The sequence below is a fragment of the Sinocyclocheilus grahami genome, unplaced genomic scaffold, assembly GCF_001515645.1.
Source record: "Sinocyclocheilus grahami isolate Dianchi unplaced genomic scaffold, SAMN03320097.WGS_v1.1 scaffold471.1, whole genome shotgun sequence".
Taxonomy (NCBI): Eukaryota; Metazoa; Chordata; class Actinopteri; order Cypriniformes; family Cyprinidae; genus Sinocyclocheilus; species Sinocyclocheilus grahami.
Genome location: NW_015505650.1, coordinates 603,603 through 621,229, shown reverse-complemented (window position 1 = coordinate 621,229; position 17,627 = coordinate 603,603). Strand labels below are relative to the sequence as shown.

At 35.1% G+C, this 17,627-nt stretch overlaps 1 protein-coding gene across 1 annotated transcript in view; it reads left to right on the top strand.

The window, feature by feature from the left end:
- The window catches only part of hcn4 (hyperpolarization activated cyclic nucleotide-gated potassium channel 4), an 86,509-nt gene that overhangs the window by 22,927 nt on the left and 45,955 nt on the right, over nucleotides 1–17,627 (top strand). The window contains exon 2 of the mRNA XM_016235568.1: nucleotides 7,488–7,911. Coding sequence (XP_016091054.1) covers nucleotides 7,488–7,911 — 424 coding nt within the window. The remainder of the gene's footprint in view (nucleotides 1–7,487; nucleotides 7,912–17,627) is intronic.

Below are 17,627 nucleotides of genomic sequence, written 5' to 3'. Positions count from 1 at the left end.
GTGTGTGTGTGTGTGTGAGTGAGTGAGTGAGTGTGTGTGTGTGTGTGTATGTGTGTGTGTGTGTGAGTGAGTGTGTGTGAGTGAGTGAGTGTGTGTGTGTTCTATTCCATCCACATCACAGCTCAGGCATCACAGACAGTTGTGTGTGTGTGTGTGTAATTTCCACTATAATTAGTGTTTATTCAAGATGCCATGATTCGTCCACAAATAGCTGAATGTTCCTGTTAAAAGAAACAATAAATAAACAATAATGAACGACGGCTGTTTGAATTCAGTGGAAAATCTCTTCAAATACCAGCAAATCAAACCGCTTTTGTTTACTTTGCCAGGCCTGCTTTAAATTGGCTTTCACACCGACAATGGATTTTTATGGGCTTCCTAAACTTGGGTTGGTAAATCAACCAGAACCGGATGAGCCGTTCACAACACTGACCTTCTCCCTCTATGCAGTCTATAGAGCCACGAGGATATATCACCCAACAACAGAGCCAATCTAGATTCAATTACCAACTGGGCCAAGAGTGCAATTTATAACTAAACACACTCCTGAAGGTGGGAGAGGTCGCGCTGCATGCATTAAACTCCAGTGTTTACCGTGGAGATCGGAGAGGAATTCAGCGTCATGACTTTCTGAACATAATTCATGGCTGAAATCTCAAGTGCATCCTGCTTACGATTCATAAGCTGAATCCTCAGCGAAAAGAATTTGAATTTATTGCCGAAATGAATTTCCTTAGTCACAAAGGTGCGTGCGTGCATTTGCATTCTGAATAATTATGCATTGTGATGATGTGCAGTTTTATGTGATTTATGCGAGCTCATGAAATAGCTGGATATGAATTTATGTGCTGCTGATTTTGTATATCAGCATGAACGATGCATTTTTTGGCAACTTTTTGAATCTGCTTCTAAGAATGTCTTTTACTGATTTTGGATGGGCAATTCTGGTCTGTTACACTGCAAAGGTGCTTGTATTTTTGTCGTTTTCTAGTACAAATATCTAAACATTCTTAAATCAAGATACATTTATTTAAAATGCAAAATTACGTAAGATTAGAAGTCATGTTTTATATGTAATTTATCAAAATGAAGTGAAGTGAAGCAAATATCTGCCAGTGGGATCAGAAACATAAACTTGTTTTCCCTTTGAGTTGATTTGATTTTTCTGACCCCACTGGCACGTATTTATTCTTGTTTTAAGCATAAACCTCATTTTCAAACTTCTTTTGTCTTCTTATCTTCCGTTGTGCATTTCAAATAAATTGATTTAAGAATGTTTAGATATTTGTGCTAGAAAACAAGACAAATATACAGAGTGAAAACTAACCAGGTCAAGATAGTGTTGTGGCACGTAAACCAGATTGAGCAACGCTAAACCAGCATGAAAGCATCCTAAACATACTGTATACTGGTAACAAGAAATGAAATCTTCTTAAGCGGTCACCAGCTATGCCAGCTGATCTGATCTAGGCTTTTTTCCCACAGTGCTTTATTTCAGACGTACAGTATACGCTTTGATGCATGTTTGTAATTAAATGACCACATGCTTGTGTACTTTATGTCCAGAAAAAACAGCAAATGAACCAAAAACGTAACGAAACCACGTTTGAGCTGCGCAGCGCGGACCCATAATTGAGCGGAAGCAAACTGGTCCGAGTTCAGAACAGGTTTAGCAGTGTTGCCAGATTGGATGGACGATTTTCAGCCCAAAACTCACCAAAAGCTGCTCAATCCAAAAAAAAAACAACGCCAAAAACTGTAACTGTCAAAATGTGATAGAATATTGCCATATCAATCAAGGTTGATAAGGACCCTTTTTAACTCCTTAAAACAAAATAATGACAATAATATAAATATAGATACATTTCCCAGGTAAACTGATCAAATCAGGGCAAATACATTAAAGAGAATTACCAAATATGACTAAAATATGCAGGCAGATACTGCAATCAAGAAATTAACTGATACCCTTGAAAAAACACATGCATCATTTTTAATGTCAACAATCAGAATAATCCAATTTAAATGCAAAAAGTGCAAAAGCAATGTGGTTAGCAGGTATTTCACACCATGACAGTCAAAACTGTGCCATTCTTTGACACATACTGTATGATAATCTGACAGTAAAAAATTAACAAATCACACTCTAACGTCAAACAGAACGTCTTTTGTGAAGTACATATTGTAGAACATAAGACAGAACTTTGCACAGTCAAAACTAATCAAGTCCAGCAGCTTTCAAGGATATTCCAATCTGGACAGTTTAAAAGATGGCCTGATGCAGGACTGCATGGAATAGTCCCATATTCAGTTTCGATCCTGATTCAATTATTCAATTGTGCTCTGATTTCAGAGTTAAAATATTAGAGCTTCCGTGTCCTCTCCCTCCACAGGTATAATTCACGTTTTGAGAGTCGAGTCACTCTCGCACTTCTTACCGTGGCATTGTGATGTGACTGCTGATCCCTAGTGATTGGCAGCGGCTAAAAGTGCGGCAGGCGACGTCAACATCAGCATCAGCCGAATCTGCAGTGGCTGTGTGTTACATGCACACTTGGGTTTGTTTGTTAACCAATTACCCTATACAATTTAGATGTTTGAAAACCGCCAAACTGACCCCAAACCAGCCCAAATTTTGTCCACCCGCACATTCAAATTCAAAACCGCCCAATCTGGCAACACTGGCTGCGAGATCTAGCGAGAAGCATTCAAACTCTGCACAGAATTATCTGTTATAAACAGATCAAACAGCACTGAGGCACAAAACCAGAAGTAGTAACGCTAACTATAGCCATAGTGTTGTTGCAGAAATAGTCGGATGTTCTTACATTATTAATTTCAGGGTTTGTACAACCCTTTGAGAGAGAAATTCAAGCACTTTTCTGTGACTTTCAAGCATTCCACAAAACTATTTCCAGCACTTTAAAGCTCTAAAAATTATCCAATTTGAATGTTATTTTTAACCGGATGACCAAAATATACTTTGTGGTAAACAAACACTTATGTAAAATAAAAATAAAATACATCAAATCACCAATATAACCAGTAGATGGCAGCTGAGGAGCACTTATTGGCTTTTAGTCATTCATTTCTACTTTTTGCTTTATATTTTGAAATTATAAAATCACTATTAAAATATCAAATCATCAAGAAATCAAATTTTGTCAGAGTTTTGCACTTTTTGTGTCACAAAGTGCCTTGAAAAACTAACTTTTCTTCAATTTGCGACTGAATCACACAAAGTGCGTTCCTATCATAATCACCGAAGTTGTCGTTCAGTTCAGTATAATACTATAGAAGAATAGTGATACATTTAATAAGAGTAGATTATATTAGTTTTCTATAAAAATAAAATATTTTGCACATTACTGTGTAAAACCGCTTTTGTTTACTTTGCCAGGCCTGCTTTAAATTGGCTTTCACACCGACAATGGATTTTTATGGGCTTCCTAAACTTGGGTTGGTAAATCAACCAGAACCGGATGAGCCGTTCACAACACTGACCTTCTCCCTCTATGCAGTCTATAGAGCCACGAAGATATATCACCCAACAACAGAGCCAATCTAGATTCAATTACCAACTGGGCCAAGAGTGCAATTTATAACTAAACACACTCCTGAAGGTGGGAGAGGTCGCGCTGCATGCATTAAACTCCAGTGTTTACCGTGGAGATCGGAGAGGAATTCAGCGTCATGACTTTCTGAACATAATTCATGGCTGAAATCTCAAGTGCATCCTGCTTACGATTCATAAGCTGAATCCTCAGCGAAAAGAATTTGAATTTATTGCCGAAATGAATTTCCTTAGTCACAAAGGTGCGTGCGTGCATTTGCATTCTGAATAATTATGCATTGTGATGATGTGCAGTTTTATGTGATTTATGCGAGCTCATGAAATAGCTGGATATGAATTTATGTGCTGCTGATTTTGTATATCAGCATGAACGATGCATTTTTTGGCAACTTTTTGAATCTGCTTCTAAGAATGTCTTTTACTGATTTTGGATGGGCAATTCTGGTCTGTTACACTGCAAAGGTGCTTGTATTTTTGTCGTTTTCTAGTACAAATATCTAAACATTCTTAAATCAAGATACATTTATTTAAAATGCAAAATTACGTAAGATTAGAAGTCATGTTTTATATGTAATTTATCAAAATGAAGTGAAGTGAAGCAAATATCTGCCAGTGGGATCAGAAACATAAACTTGTTTTCCCTTTGAGTTGATTTGATTTTTCTGACCCCACTGGCACGTATTTATTCTTGTTTTAAGCATAAACCTCATTTTCAAACTTCTTTTGTCTTCTTATCTTCCGTTGTGCATTTCAAATAAATTGATTTAAGAATGTTTAGATATTTGTGCTAGAAAACAAGACAAATATACAGAGTAAAAACTAACGAGGTCAAGATAGTGTTGTGGCACGTAAACCAGATTGAGCAACGCTAAACCAGCATGAAAGCATCCTAAACATACTGTATACTGGTAACAAGAAATGAAATCTTCTTAAGCGGTCACCAGCTATGCCAGCTGATCTGATCTAGGCTTTTTTCCCACAGTGCTTTATTTCAGACGTACAGTATACGCTTTGATGCATGTTTGTAATTAAATTACCACATGCTTGTGTACTTTATGTCCAGAAAAAACAGCAAACGAAACAAAAACGTAACGAAACCACGTTTGAGCTGCGCAGCGCGGACCCATAATTGAGCGGAAGCAAACTGGTCCGAGTTCAGAACAGGTTTAGCAGTGTTGCCAGATTGGATGGACGATTTTCAGCCCAAAACTCACCAAAAGCTGCTCAATCCAAAAAAAAAACAACGCCAAAAACTGTAACTGTCAAAATGTGATAGAATATTGCCATATCAATCAAGGTTGATAAGGACCCTTTTTAACTCCTTAAAACAAAATAATGACAATAATATAAATATAGATACATTTCCCAGGTAAACTGATCAAATCAGGGCAAATACATTAAAGAGAATTACCAAATATGACTAAAATATGCAGGCAGATACTGCAATCAAGAAATTAACTGATACCCTTGAAAAAACACATGCATCATTTTTAATGTCAACAATCAGAATAATCCAATTTAAATGCAAAAAGTGCAAAAGCAATGTGGTTAGCAGGTATTTCACACCATGACAGTCAAAACTGTGCCATTCTTTGACACATACTGTATGATAATCTGACAGTAAAAAATTAACAAATCACACTCTAACGTCAAACAGAACGTCTTTTGTGAAGTACATATTGTAGAACATAAGACAGAACTTTGCACAGTCAAAACTAATCAAGTCCAGCAGCTTTCAAGGATATTCCAATCTGGACAGTTTAAAAGATGGCCTGATGCAGGACTGCATGGAATAGTCCCATATTCAGTTTCGATCCTGATTCAATTATTCAATTGTGCTCTGATTTCAGAGTTAAAATATTAGAGCTTCCGTGTCCTCTCCCTCCACAGGTATAATTCACGTTTTGAGAGTCGAGTCACTCTCGCACTTCTTACCGTGGCATTGTGATGTGACTGCTGATCCCTAGTGATTGGCAGCGGCTAAAAGTGCGGCAGGCGACGTCAACATCAGCATCAGCCGAATCTGCAGTGGCTGTGTGTTACATGCACACTTGGGTTTGTTTGTTAACCAATTACCCTATACAATTTAGATGTTTGAAAACCGCCAAACTGACCCCAAACCAGCCCAAATTTTGTCCACCCGCACATTCAAATTCAAAACCGCCCAATCTGGCAACACTGGCTGCGAGATCTAGCGAGAAGCATTCAAACTCTGCACAGAATTATCTGTTATAAACAGATCAAACAGCACTGAGGCACAAAACCAGAAGTAGTAACGCTAACTATAGCCATAGTGTTGTTGCAGAAATAGTCGGATGTTCTTACATTATTAATTTCAGGGTTTGTACAACCCTTTGAGAGAGAAATTCAAGCACTTTTCTGTGACTTTCAAGCATTCCACAAAACTATTTCCAGCACTTTAAAGCTCTAAAAATTATCCAATTTGAATGTTATTTTTAACCGGATGACCAAAATATACTTTGTGGTAAACAAACACTTATGTAAAATAAAAATAAAATACATCAAATCACCAATATAACCAGTAGATGGCAGCAGAGGAGCACTTATTGGCTTTTAGTCATTCATTTCTACTTTTTGCTTTATATTTTGAAATTATAAAATCACTATTAAAATATCAAATCATCAAGAAATCAAATTTTGTCAGAGTTTTGCACTTTTTGTGTCACAAAGTGCCTTGAAAAACTAACTTTTCTTCAATTTGCGACTGAATCACACAAAGTGCGTTCCTATCATAATCACCGAAGTTGTCGTTCAGTTCAGTATAATACTATAGAAGAATAGTGATACATTTAATAAGAGTAGATTATATTAGTTTTCTATAAAAATAAAATATTTTGCACATTACTGTGTAAATTTTGTGTGCTTCCCAACTCAAACTCAGTGCTTTACCAAGAAATAAACGTGAAATATTATTAGTAACTGCACTTATTAATGCAAAACAATAGTAATTTTACACATCTGCTCCTGGCGCCACCATCTGTAGAACATAGTGGCGCTGGTTTCTCTCCTGCAATGCTCTCAAATATTAGTCTGGAGCCCTGGTGTTGGTTAAAGGAATAGTTCACCAAAAAATACAAATTTACTGAAAATGTGCTCACCCTCAGGCCATCCAAGATGTAGATGAATTTGTTTCTGCATCAGATTTGGAAAAATGTAGCATTGCGTCAGTGTCTCTGCAGTGAATGGGTGCCGTCAGAATGAGAGTCCAAACAGCTGATAAAAACATCACAATAATCCACAGCACTCCAGTCCATCAGTTAACATCTGGAGAAGACAAAAGATGAAACAAATCCAACATTAAGACGCTTTTAACTAAAATACATTGAGTCCATAATCCATAATAACTCTTCCTCCAGTGAAAAAGTGTTCTGGTGTGAATCAGGAGAGAAATCTGCACAGATCAAGCAGCGTTTAAACAGCTCTAAACACATATGTGGCTGGATTTTGATGTGAGAGACAACAGCAGATGCACTTTTTCACTGGAGGAAGCGTTATTATGGATTATAGACTAAATGTATTTGAGTTAAAAACGTCTGAATGCTGGATTTGTTTCAGCTTTTGTCTTCTCCAGATGTTAACTGATGGACTGGAGTGCTGTGGATTATTGTGATGTTTTATCAGCTGTTTGGACTCTCATTCTGACGGCACCCATACACTGCAGAGCAAGTGATGCAATGCTACATTTCTCCAAATCTGACGAAGAAACAAACTCATCCTAATCTCGGATGGCCTTAGAATGAGCACATTTTCAGCAAATATTTATTTTTGGGTGAAGAAAACGCCCACAACACCCTGGCATTGGTGGAACAGACATTAACACTTTTTACTTGGCACTAAATTTGACGGTTTTTAAAGATACTGAGTCTGACTTCTGGCTGTAATTCTCCTCCAGGTTTTACTGGGATCTCACCATGCTCCTCCTGATGGTGGGAAATCTCATCATCATTCCCGTCGGCATCACCTTCTTCAAGGACGAGCACACGCCGCCATGGATCGTCTTCAACGTGGTTTCCGACACCTTCTTCCTCTTGGACCTGGTGCTGAACTTCCGCACGGGAATCGTAAAGGAGGACAACGCGGAGATCATTCTGGACCCTCAGCAGATCAAGATCAAATATCTGCGCTCTTGGTTCGTGGTGGACTTCATCTCCTCCATCCCAGTGGACTACATCTTCCTCATTGTGGAGACACGCATCGATTCGGATTTCTACAAGACGGCGCGCGCTCTGCGGATCGTACGCTTCACGAAGATCCTCAGTCTGCTGCGACTGCTGCGGCTCTCGCGGCTCATACGCTACATTCATCAATGGGAGGAGGTGAGAGGACGTGTTTTTATTGATTTTAACCGCATTCAGCGCTCATAACTGCTGGTGTGTGAGTTTCATAGTGCAAGAGATTCAATGAGTTGTCAGTTATGTGTCACTTAAAGCAATAGTTCTGTTTCTCTCATTATTTACTCACCCTTGGCACATCAAATGCATCATGAAAAATGTATTGCAGCTGTATTCCTAATGTGATGTTTATATGCCTACGAGCATTAGAGTATTCCTGTATACGCTGCTGTTGTACTGTAAGTACTGTAAGTACTGTAAGTAGTTATTTTCCTGGACATTTGAGATGCTCAAACTCTACTTTTTCACAATAATTACATTAGGACTCAAACACTTCTGACCTTCAAAAATGCAAGACAACACTGCCACGAAAATGTATAATATAGTATAATAATCTACATTTCTTTTAATAATTCTAAAACATAATATACACAATAATTACATTAGGTCTCAAGCACTTCAGACCTTCAAAAATGCCAGACAACACCGCCACAAAAATGTATAAAAAATAATTTAAAAAATAATATATAAAATATTATTATAAAATTATAAAATAAAATAATAATAATAATAATAATAAAATAAAATAAAATACTTTTATTATTATTATTATTATTATTATTATTATTATTATTATTAATGTGCATTTATTTTAATAAATCTAAAAAATATTACACACAATAATTTAATTAGGACTCAAAGACTTCTGACCTTCAAAAATGCCAGACAACACCAGAACAAAAATTATTATTAATAATAATAATAATAATAATAATAATGTACATTTCTTTTAATAATTAAAAACAATTCTGACCTCCAAAAATGCCAGACAACACCTCCACAAAAATGATTAATAATAGTAATTATAATTATTATAATATATGTAATTTAAAAAATATTATTGTTGTTATTATCATTATTATTATTATTATTATTATTATTATTATTATTATTATTATTATCATTGTACAGTTATTTGAATTTAAAAAAATATATATACACAATAATTTAATTAGGACTCAAAGACTTCTGACCTTCAAAAATGCCAGACAACACCAGAACAAAAATTATTAATAATAATAATAATAATAATAATAATAATGTACATTTCTTTTAATAATTCAAAACAATTCTGACCTTCAAAAACGCCCGACAACACTGCCACAAAAATTAATAATAATAATAATTATTATTATTATTATTATTATTAATGTGCATTTCTTTTAACACTTCTATAATCTAATGTACACACAAATTTTTTTTTTACACATAATATGACTATGATGACTTTTTGTATTTTGGGTGAACTATTCCTTTATTGGAGTTCTTAATTATGTGTCATTTGAGATTCAATCTTTGGTGTTTCTCCTAAAATGAGTGGAGGTTCTCTTCATACTGAGATCTCTGATGTTTGACTGGAGCCGGCAAATATGAGTATAGTTTGAAACCATTTGTGAGACTTGCTGTCCATTTGATCTGTTTGTTGTCCTGCAGAAGTGGTTGAGATACAGAAGCGATCTCATTTGTGCTTTTAGAAGGTGACGCTGAATCCATTTAGTTCTCTGCAGAAATCCCAGCATGTGCTTCGTGACTCTCATTTCCAGCCAGTCTGGGAGCTTGTGTTGAGTCGTACACGTATCAATTAATGAATATTTCAAAGTAGAGTGCTAACATTAGGCTGTAATTTGCTCTTCAGGATGGGTTTGGATGGTGATTAAAGCAATGATTAGAAGCATTCGTCTCTCAGCATCAGTAGTGAACGGGTGAACAGCCACAAAACATGTCAGAAACACAAGATATGAGGGAAAGACTCGTTTTCAGAGCAGCATTTGTTAAGCTGATGTTTGCAGAGCAGTACATCAGTGATATACTCCTCCTATAATAATAATAATTTTATATAATAATAATAATATAATTAGGCCTGTCACAATCATGATTTTGTGCTGCAGATTAATTATACAAATAATTAGTGATTAATGATTTAATTCGGTTTTGTTTGTCACGTACAGTCTATGCCTAATACATAATTTTTTTTACTTAGAATTGTATGTAATATAAAATAATAATAAAAATTATATTAAAATACGCCCATTTGATTTAATTTAATTAAGCTTAATGCTGTAAAAAATTATGATATAATATACAGGTGCATCTCAATAAATTAGAATGTCGTGGAAAAGTTCATTTATTTCAGTAATTCAACTCAAATTGTGATCATCACAATTAAAAGAACCAAAGACTTAAACTACTTCAGTCTGTGTGCATTGAAATTATTTAATACACGAGTTTCACAATTTGAGTTAAATTACTGAAATAAATGAACTTTTCTATGACATTCTAATTTATTGAGATGCACCTGTATATATTAGTGATTAATGATTTAATTCTGTTTTGTTCATGTACAGCTAGGGCTGTTAAATCGATTAATTGCTTACAAAATAAATGTTTGCGTTTACTTAATATATTTTTGTGTACTGTGTAATATATTTATATTTATATATTATATGAATCATATTTAAATATCATATTTTTTATTTAGAATTGTATATAATATGTGATTTACTTTAATGCTGTGAAAATTAATATAAATAAATATAATATAATATAATATAATATAATATAATATAATATAATATAATGCAGTTTGATTAAACCCACAAACCTTAATTTCAAGTATCTTTGTTGACTTAATAACAATGTTTTTTTATATTCATGAAACGGCACAATTATTGCGGTTGTCTCAAGTAATTTGCCTAAATATGATTGCAGTTTCCACGATGCTGCTTGTTTGAAGTTTCCTTATAAAAGTGTTCACAGACGTCCTGGTGTGGCATTTTAAATGAATGAAAACATGACTTTATTATTTTTCCTTGATTTCAACTGAATTTTAGACATGAAAAGCTTCTGTGATGGAGGACAGTGCAGTCAGAGGAACACAGCAGGAACTAACTGAGCTGGAGAACTAGTTAGCGGCTGACTGACGAGCAGGAACAGATTAAGATGAGATGATGAGCGGTGTAACATGTGACAGGAAGCGGTGTAACATGACAGGAAGTGGTGTAACATGTGACAAGAAGCAGTGTAACATGTGACAGGAAGCGGTGTAACATGTGACGGAATCGGTGTAACATGTGACAGGAAGCGGTGTAACGTGTGACCAGAAGCGGTGTAACGTGTGACAGGAAGCGGTGTGACAGGAAGTGGTGTAACATGCGACAAGAAGCGGTGTAACATGTGACAGGAAGCGGTGTAACATGTGACCGGAAGCAGTGTAACGTGTGACCAGAAACGGTGTAACGTGTGACAGGAAGCGGTGTAACGTGTGACCAGAAGCGGTGTAACGTGTGACAGGAAGCGGTGTAACGTGTGACAGGAAGTGGTGTAACATGCGACAAGAAGCGGTGTAACATGTGACAGGAAGCGGTGTAACATGTGATGGAAGCGGTGTAACGTGTGACGGAAGCGGTGTAACGTGTGACAGGAAGCGGTGTAACGTGTTGATCTTACATGAGTTTAATGTGTCGTAACTGTCACAAATATGATTATGATTTGATTTAGAACAGCTATTTTTTACCACTAAATGAGTAAAAAGAGTCTGAAGCACCTATGAATGGAGAAACACTACAGATCAAATGTTTGGGGTCAGTTATTCATCAAGGACGCAGTAAATTGATCAAAAGTGACAGTAAAGACATTTATAATGTTACAAAAGATTTCTATTTCAAATAAATGCTGTTCTTTTGAACTTTCTATTCATCTGTGAATCCTGAAAAATAAAATGTATCACAGTTTCGACAAAAATATTGTGCAGCGCAACTGTTTTCAACATTGATAATAATCAGAAATATTTCTCGAGCAGCAGATCAGCATATTATACTGATTTCTGAAGATCATGTGACACTGAAGACTGGAGTAATGATGCTGAAAATACAGCTGCGCATCACAGAAATACATTACAGTTTAACAGATATTCACATAGAAAACATTTATTTTAAATTGTAATAATATTTCACAATTTTTACTGTATTTTTGATCAAATAAATGCAGCCTCGATGAGCAGAAGCGACTTCTTTCAAAAACCATAAAAAAATCTAACAGTCCCCAAACGTATGTAATTATATACATTTATAAAAGGAACAATATAATTCAGCTAATAACTTGTTTCTCCATATGTCAGACACAGGATCTTATCAAAAATCCAATGATTTTTTAAAATATTCTGATTTTTTTTTATTTCAGTAATTTTGCATACATCACATTTGCTGTCTTTATATTCATTATTTATATTATTTATCATTACTTGTTTAATTGCATGTTAATCAGTTAATCAAAACATTTATTTATTTGTTTGTTGTATTATTATTATTTATTTTTGTTTATTTTATTGTAAATAATTGTATTGTATTTTTTTATTATTTATACAGTTTATATATATATATATACAGTAGTAATATTGACAGCAGACTGGTAGTAACCGTGCCGAGATGTTTTCCCAGACTCCTAAACCATTCTGTTTCAACTAGTGTGCACAAAATTTGCTAATGATATTTTAATTTTATGCATTGACTAAGATGCTTTAAAAAAAATTTAATTGACGCAAAGCAAAGCTAAGTCTTTGATACTGATAATCTCATAATCAAATACATCTATTTATCAAAAGTTTGTAAGACACTGATTGTAACATCTCCACCTTCCTCGAGGAGTTGAGTCCAGTTAGTCAGCATGTTATTAAATCAAACTCAGATGAAGGCTTAATGAGATGCTCTCGCTGACACCTCCATCCGAACAAACTCCGCTTTCAGCATCCAGAGGCGTTTTGGGGCCATCGCTGAGAGTTTTAATTGAGTGGATGCTTTCCAGAGCTGGAGCAGCCCCTCTCAGCCCGTATTATGCTAACGACGAAGCTTAAGCGCTCTCCCTGCGAGAACCGAACGGCTCTGAGCGCTGAGAGTTTGTTTGAGGGATCGTTTCGAAGGCTTCGTGGCGCTTCGGTGGCCGGGGCCATCTGTGTTTGTTTATTGAGTGAAGGCAGGGAGTCCGTCTCTATTAATATCGGCATCTGGGATTGTTCTGATTTATGGCTGGTGTCGCTCTGATTGGATGTTCTGGATGAAGAGCGTAATGTTCAGTACAGCGCAGAGCTCCCTGAGGTTCTTTAAAAACACAAATATAGTCAATCTAGGCTGGTTTGGAGTCGCACGCCAGACTGAGGTAAAGTCTGCAGGAGATAGAAACTGGGTTTATCAGCGTATTAAGGGATGTAAGACGGTTTGGCAACATAAACGGCGAATGTGCAAATGTGAATGTGTAATATATTATAAATATGCACACAGCAGGCGGGCTCTAAAACCATGTAAATAAAGAATCAAACAACATCGTCTAGTCGTGCTGCAATACTGCTCATTCATTTCCTCCAGGATTTAGTTTGTATACTATACACAATGTGCAGAATTAGTATGCGAATGAACAATTGCATGTGCAGTATACAGTGAACACTGTGTGTGAGTAACTGTAATATTGTTTAGAGACTTTGCATAATGTGCCGTTCTAAAAATAAACATTTTAAGTAATTTATTTTAAATCATTTCTCATTTAAAAAATTTATTTATTTTATTTATTTTCAAAATGTCATTAATGTATTTATTTTAATTAATTTTAATTAATTTGTTTTATTTATTTCATTGTTATTTTTTAAATAGTAGGTGATGTGGTATTTTAAACAAAGATTTTAATAATTTTATTTATTCTAATAAATGTTTATGTATTTATTTTTTTCAAATAGTAAGTTATGTGCCATTCTAAACAATATTTATTTTATTTATTTTAATTCATTTATTTTCATTATAATTTTTTTTATTTTAATTAATTTCGATGGATGAATTTTATGTTTTATTTAAAAAAAATAAATAGTAGGTGATGTGCCATTCTAAACATAAATATTTTAATTAATTAATTAATTTATTTATTTATTTATTTTTCAATTCATTTGAGTGTGTTTGTTAAATTTATTTTATATTTTAAATAGTAGTTGATGTGCTATTCGAAACATACCCAATGGATGAATATCGTTATTATTATTTTTATTAAGGCTCAGATTGCATGTGACTTTGACTGGATGCATGGATCGAAGGAGAGTGTTTGTTTTTGCTTTGTAAGAGTTTCTGCGTGGCATAAATTTACATCCACATGACCAGAGTCTTCAGCACAAACGCGATTCGTTCACTTCGTGATTGTAACCGGTCTTTACTCCTTGATGCACCCATCAAACGGCTTATAAAATAAGCCTTAAAAGTTAAATAAAGATGCAACAGCGCGTTCATATATTTTTTCGATTCAGACTACAAATGCAAATGGATGTGCATTTATTTGTGCATGGCTCTGTCTTTACATTTATTTTGAAAGATGAAGCTGGTGATTATGGTAAGGGGCGTTACATTTCCGACGAGTGCTTGCGGCCAATCACAATGCACTGGGTCAGCTGGCCAATCAGAGCAGACTGCGCTTGTCGGAAGGAGGGGCTTTGAGAGAGGCGGGGCATAGAGGACCTACAATAATGTACAGTATTTTAAAAATAATGTGTTTTTTGAACATTAAAGCATGTCAACATATTCTGTTACACCAAATACACAAAATAATGATCTTTAAAAAAGCATCATATGACCCCTTTAAATTATAGCGGTCACGGGGTGTATGTGTGCGTTTGTGTAATGTAAGGTGAGCTTACAAAACCATGCAGAATGTACATTAATTTTGCTCCGTGTTATAGTGAATTGCAGCATGCATTTGTGGGAAGCTTTGATGCTTTTAACTCAGTGTTCTCTAAAATGTCTTTCTCAGAGTTTTCTCTTCTAGATCTTTAGATTAATTGGGATTTTCTTTCATTATTCACTCATTCATTGGTTCATTTCCCCATCATTCATGTGCAGAAACCAGCAGGTTTTGGTCCAATCTGCTCGGTTTGAGTTTTTCTGTTTGTTTCTCTGTCTCTCTCTCTCATCTGTCTCATCTCATCTCGTGTCAATTAGAGTCAGAGCGGCCGAGTGTCCATCACTCTGTGTGAGAGAGAGTAGTTTCGATGATTTATACATTTGTAGATTGAAGACACATTAGTCTTCATTCCCCTGATTCACAATAATGACTTTATAATAAGCCCATATTAGAGAGGATTTCCACAATCTACCCAGAGCACTTCTCATTTTAATTGCGCTGCAGTCTGTTTCCATTTCACCAAGTGCATAGAAAGACAGGAGAGAAAGCAAATCCTTCAGCTGTGTTCAAAACCCTTGTCTGTTGTCTCTTGTTGTCTGTTGGTTTTATCCGCAGCTTTGAGTGACATTATGAAGTCTTTTATGGGTAATAAAACTGCAGATGAAGTTTTAATGTAATTGTAAACTTCAGATCTTCACTATAGGTCCATCAGCAACATCAGAATTAATAGTGCCATAATTTGATGTTTTAATGCATTCATGCAATCCATGAGAAATACTGGAGTTTCAGGAAGACAGAGTCAGTGACATGAATGGATCTATTAATTTTTTGACTATAAAAATAAAAACACAAACACGTGATAAACCCCCCAAAATCATGATATTTTAAAATCAAATAAAAAATAAATTTAAATGATTAAAAATAAAATAATAATATTATAATAATCATGAATATCAATATTCATAATATTCGGACGGCTAATAATAATAATAATAATTTAGCATATTATTATTATTTCAATGTTAATATTAATATTAACAATACTACTACTACTACTTTAAGTTTTAATACTAGTACCAATAATAATAATAAATTATCATTATTATTATTATTACTGATGATGAATAAAATAATAATAATAATGTATTACTATTAGTAGTAGTCGTATTGAAATGTAAAAACAAAAAATAACATAACAAAAATGACAATAATAATACTTTATTATATTATTATTATGTTATTGTTTATTTTTTAAGTTTTAATGCTAATAATAATAATAGTAATAAATTATCATCATCAATAATAATAATAATAATAATGTCTTAGTTGTAGTATTAAAACTTAAAAAGTAGTTGTAATATTGTTACTATTAATAACCACATTGATATTAATAATAACATGTATATTAATTTCAATATAATATTGATTTTAATATAATATTTTTAACCTAAACGTGTTTTTGTTGTTGTTATTGTTTTGTTTTTAAGTTTTAAATGTAACATTAATACAACTAAGCACTAGGAACCACGGTTCGTCAAATCTCGGTCATCCTTGTTTGTCATTGACCCCAAAGCTGAATGAAACTGCTGGCATTTAAAGGCACATTCATATAATCCATTAGTTTGCATCAGGGCCGTTTCTAGCCAATTTGACGCCCTAGGCGAAATCCCTATTGCCCCCTCCCTCCCAAAATTATATATATATATATATATATATATATATATAATTATTTTGAGACACCAGTTGCTTGTCACATTCAAATTGGTTGTCATAGTAATTGAGTTCCACAAATTTGAATGCATTATTTGTAAATTGACTGTTAAGATAAACATTTTGCACAATTTAGTATCTGTAATATCATTGTGTTGCCACTAGTAGCTTGTATAGCCCTATGTATCAATCCCTAGTGGCTAAGACAAATCATTTTGATTGAGCGCTCCAAATGCAAACTTTGCATGCAACAATCAGGCAGCAATTGACAGCACTCTGATCTAGTGGCATACAGGTATCGTCAGATTGAGAGTAGCCTACTCTAGCCCAATAATGTTGGGGGATCCAGTGGGGGCAGCAGTCATATTTCAGGGTGACCCTGCCACTCTTTATCACAACCCTGCTAAAAGTGCCAGTACGTGCGCTCATTGGCGCCCCTTCAGCTGGTGGCTGGCGCCCTAGGCAACCGCCTAGCTCGCCTATGCCTAGAAACGGCCCTGGTTTGCATGATCACTTTTATCTGAGATGTCTTTCTGTTTTTAGCTCTAGCGTCTTCTCGCTGTCTGTCTGTCTCTCTGTGATGATGCAGCAGTGAAGGCAGACAGTCATAATGAGGGTGACTTTTACACAACGCTGCATGATTAATTCAGATGCTTTTACATCTAGTTAATGTTACAGAGAGCCAATTATTTAATCCGAGCTCATGTGGTTTCCCTCAGAAAGAGCCAGAACCAGAGCGACGTAATGCTCTGTTTGTCATTACTCTGTCCTGGCAGAGGAAAGAGTTATTAAAGACAAACATACGAACAATAATCACCTTCTGACTGTGGACGAGAGACATAGACAGACAGTGAGACAGAGAGAGAGACTGTTTTATATGGCTTTTTTTTCATCGCTCAATAACAATAGCATCATGTGAGTATATTCCTCTCACATAAGCTTTTGAAAGCTGTGTTTTAAAGTGGTTTTTAATAAGCACCGGTGCAGTTAACAGCACGTGCCGTGGCTTCGCTCACATTAAGTAGCTTTCATTAACATCCAAATGACCGGCAGCTTCTCGAGAGGATTCTTGGATTAGCCTATCGCTCACTCGCTCCTTCAGTCTTTCTTCAGCGCTCTCTCTCTCTCTCTCTCTCTCTCTCTCTCTCTCTCTCTCTCTCTGTCACTCTCTCTCTCCCTCCCTCTCTCTCTCTCTCACTCATTTCCTCCCTCCTTTCTTTCTTTCTTTCTCCCTCCCTCTCTCTCTCTCGCTCACTTTCTTCCTCCCTCCTTTCTTTCTTTCT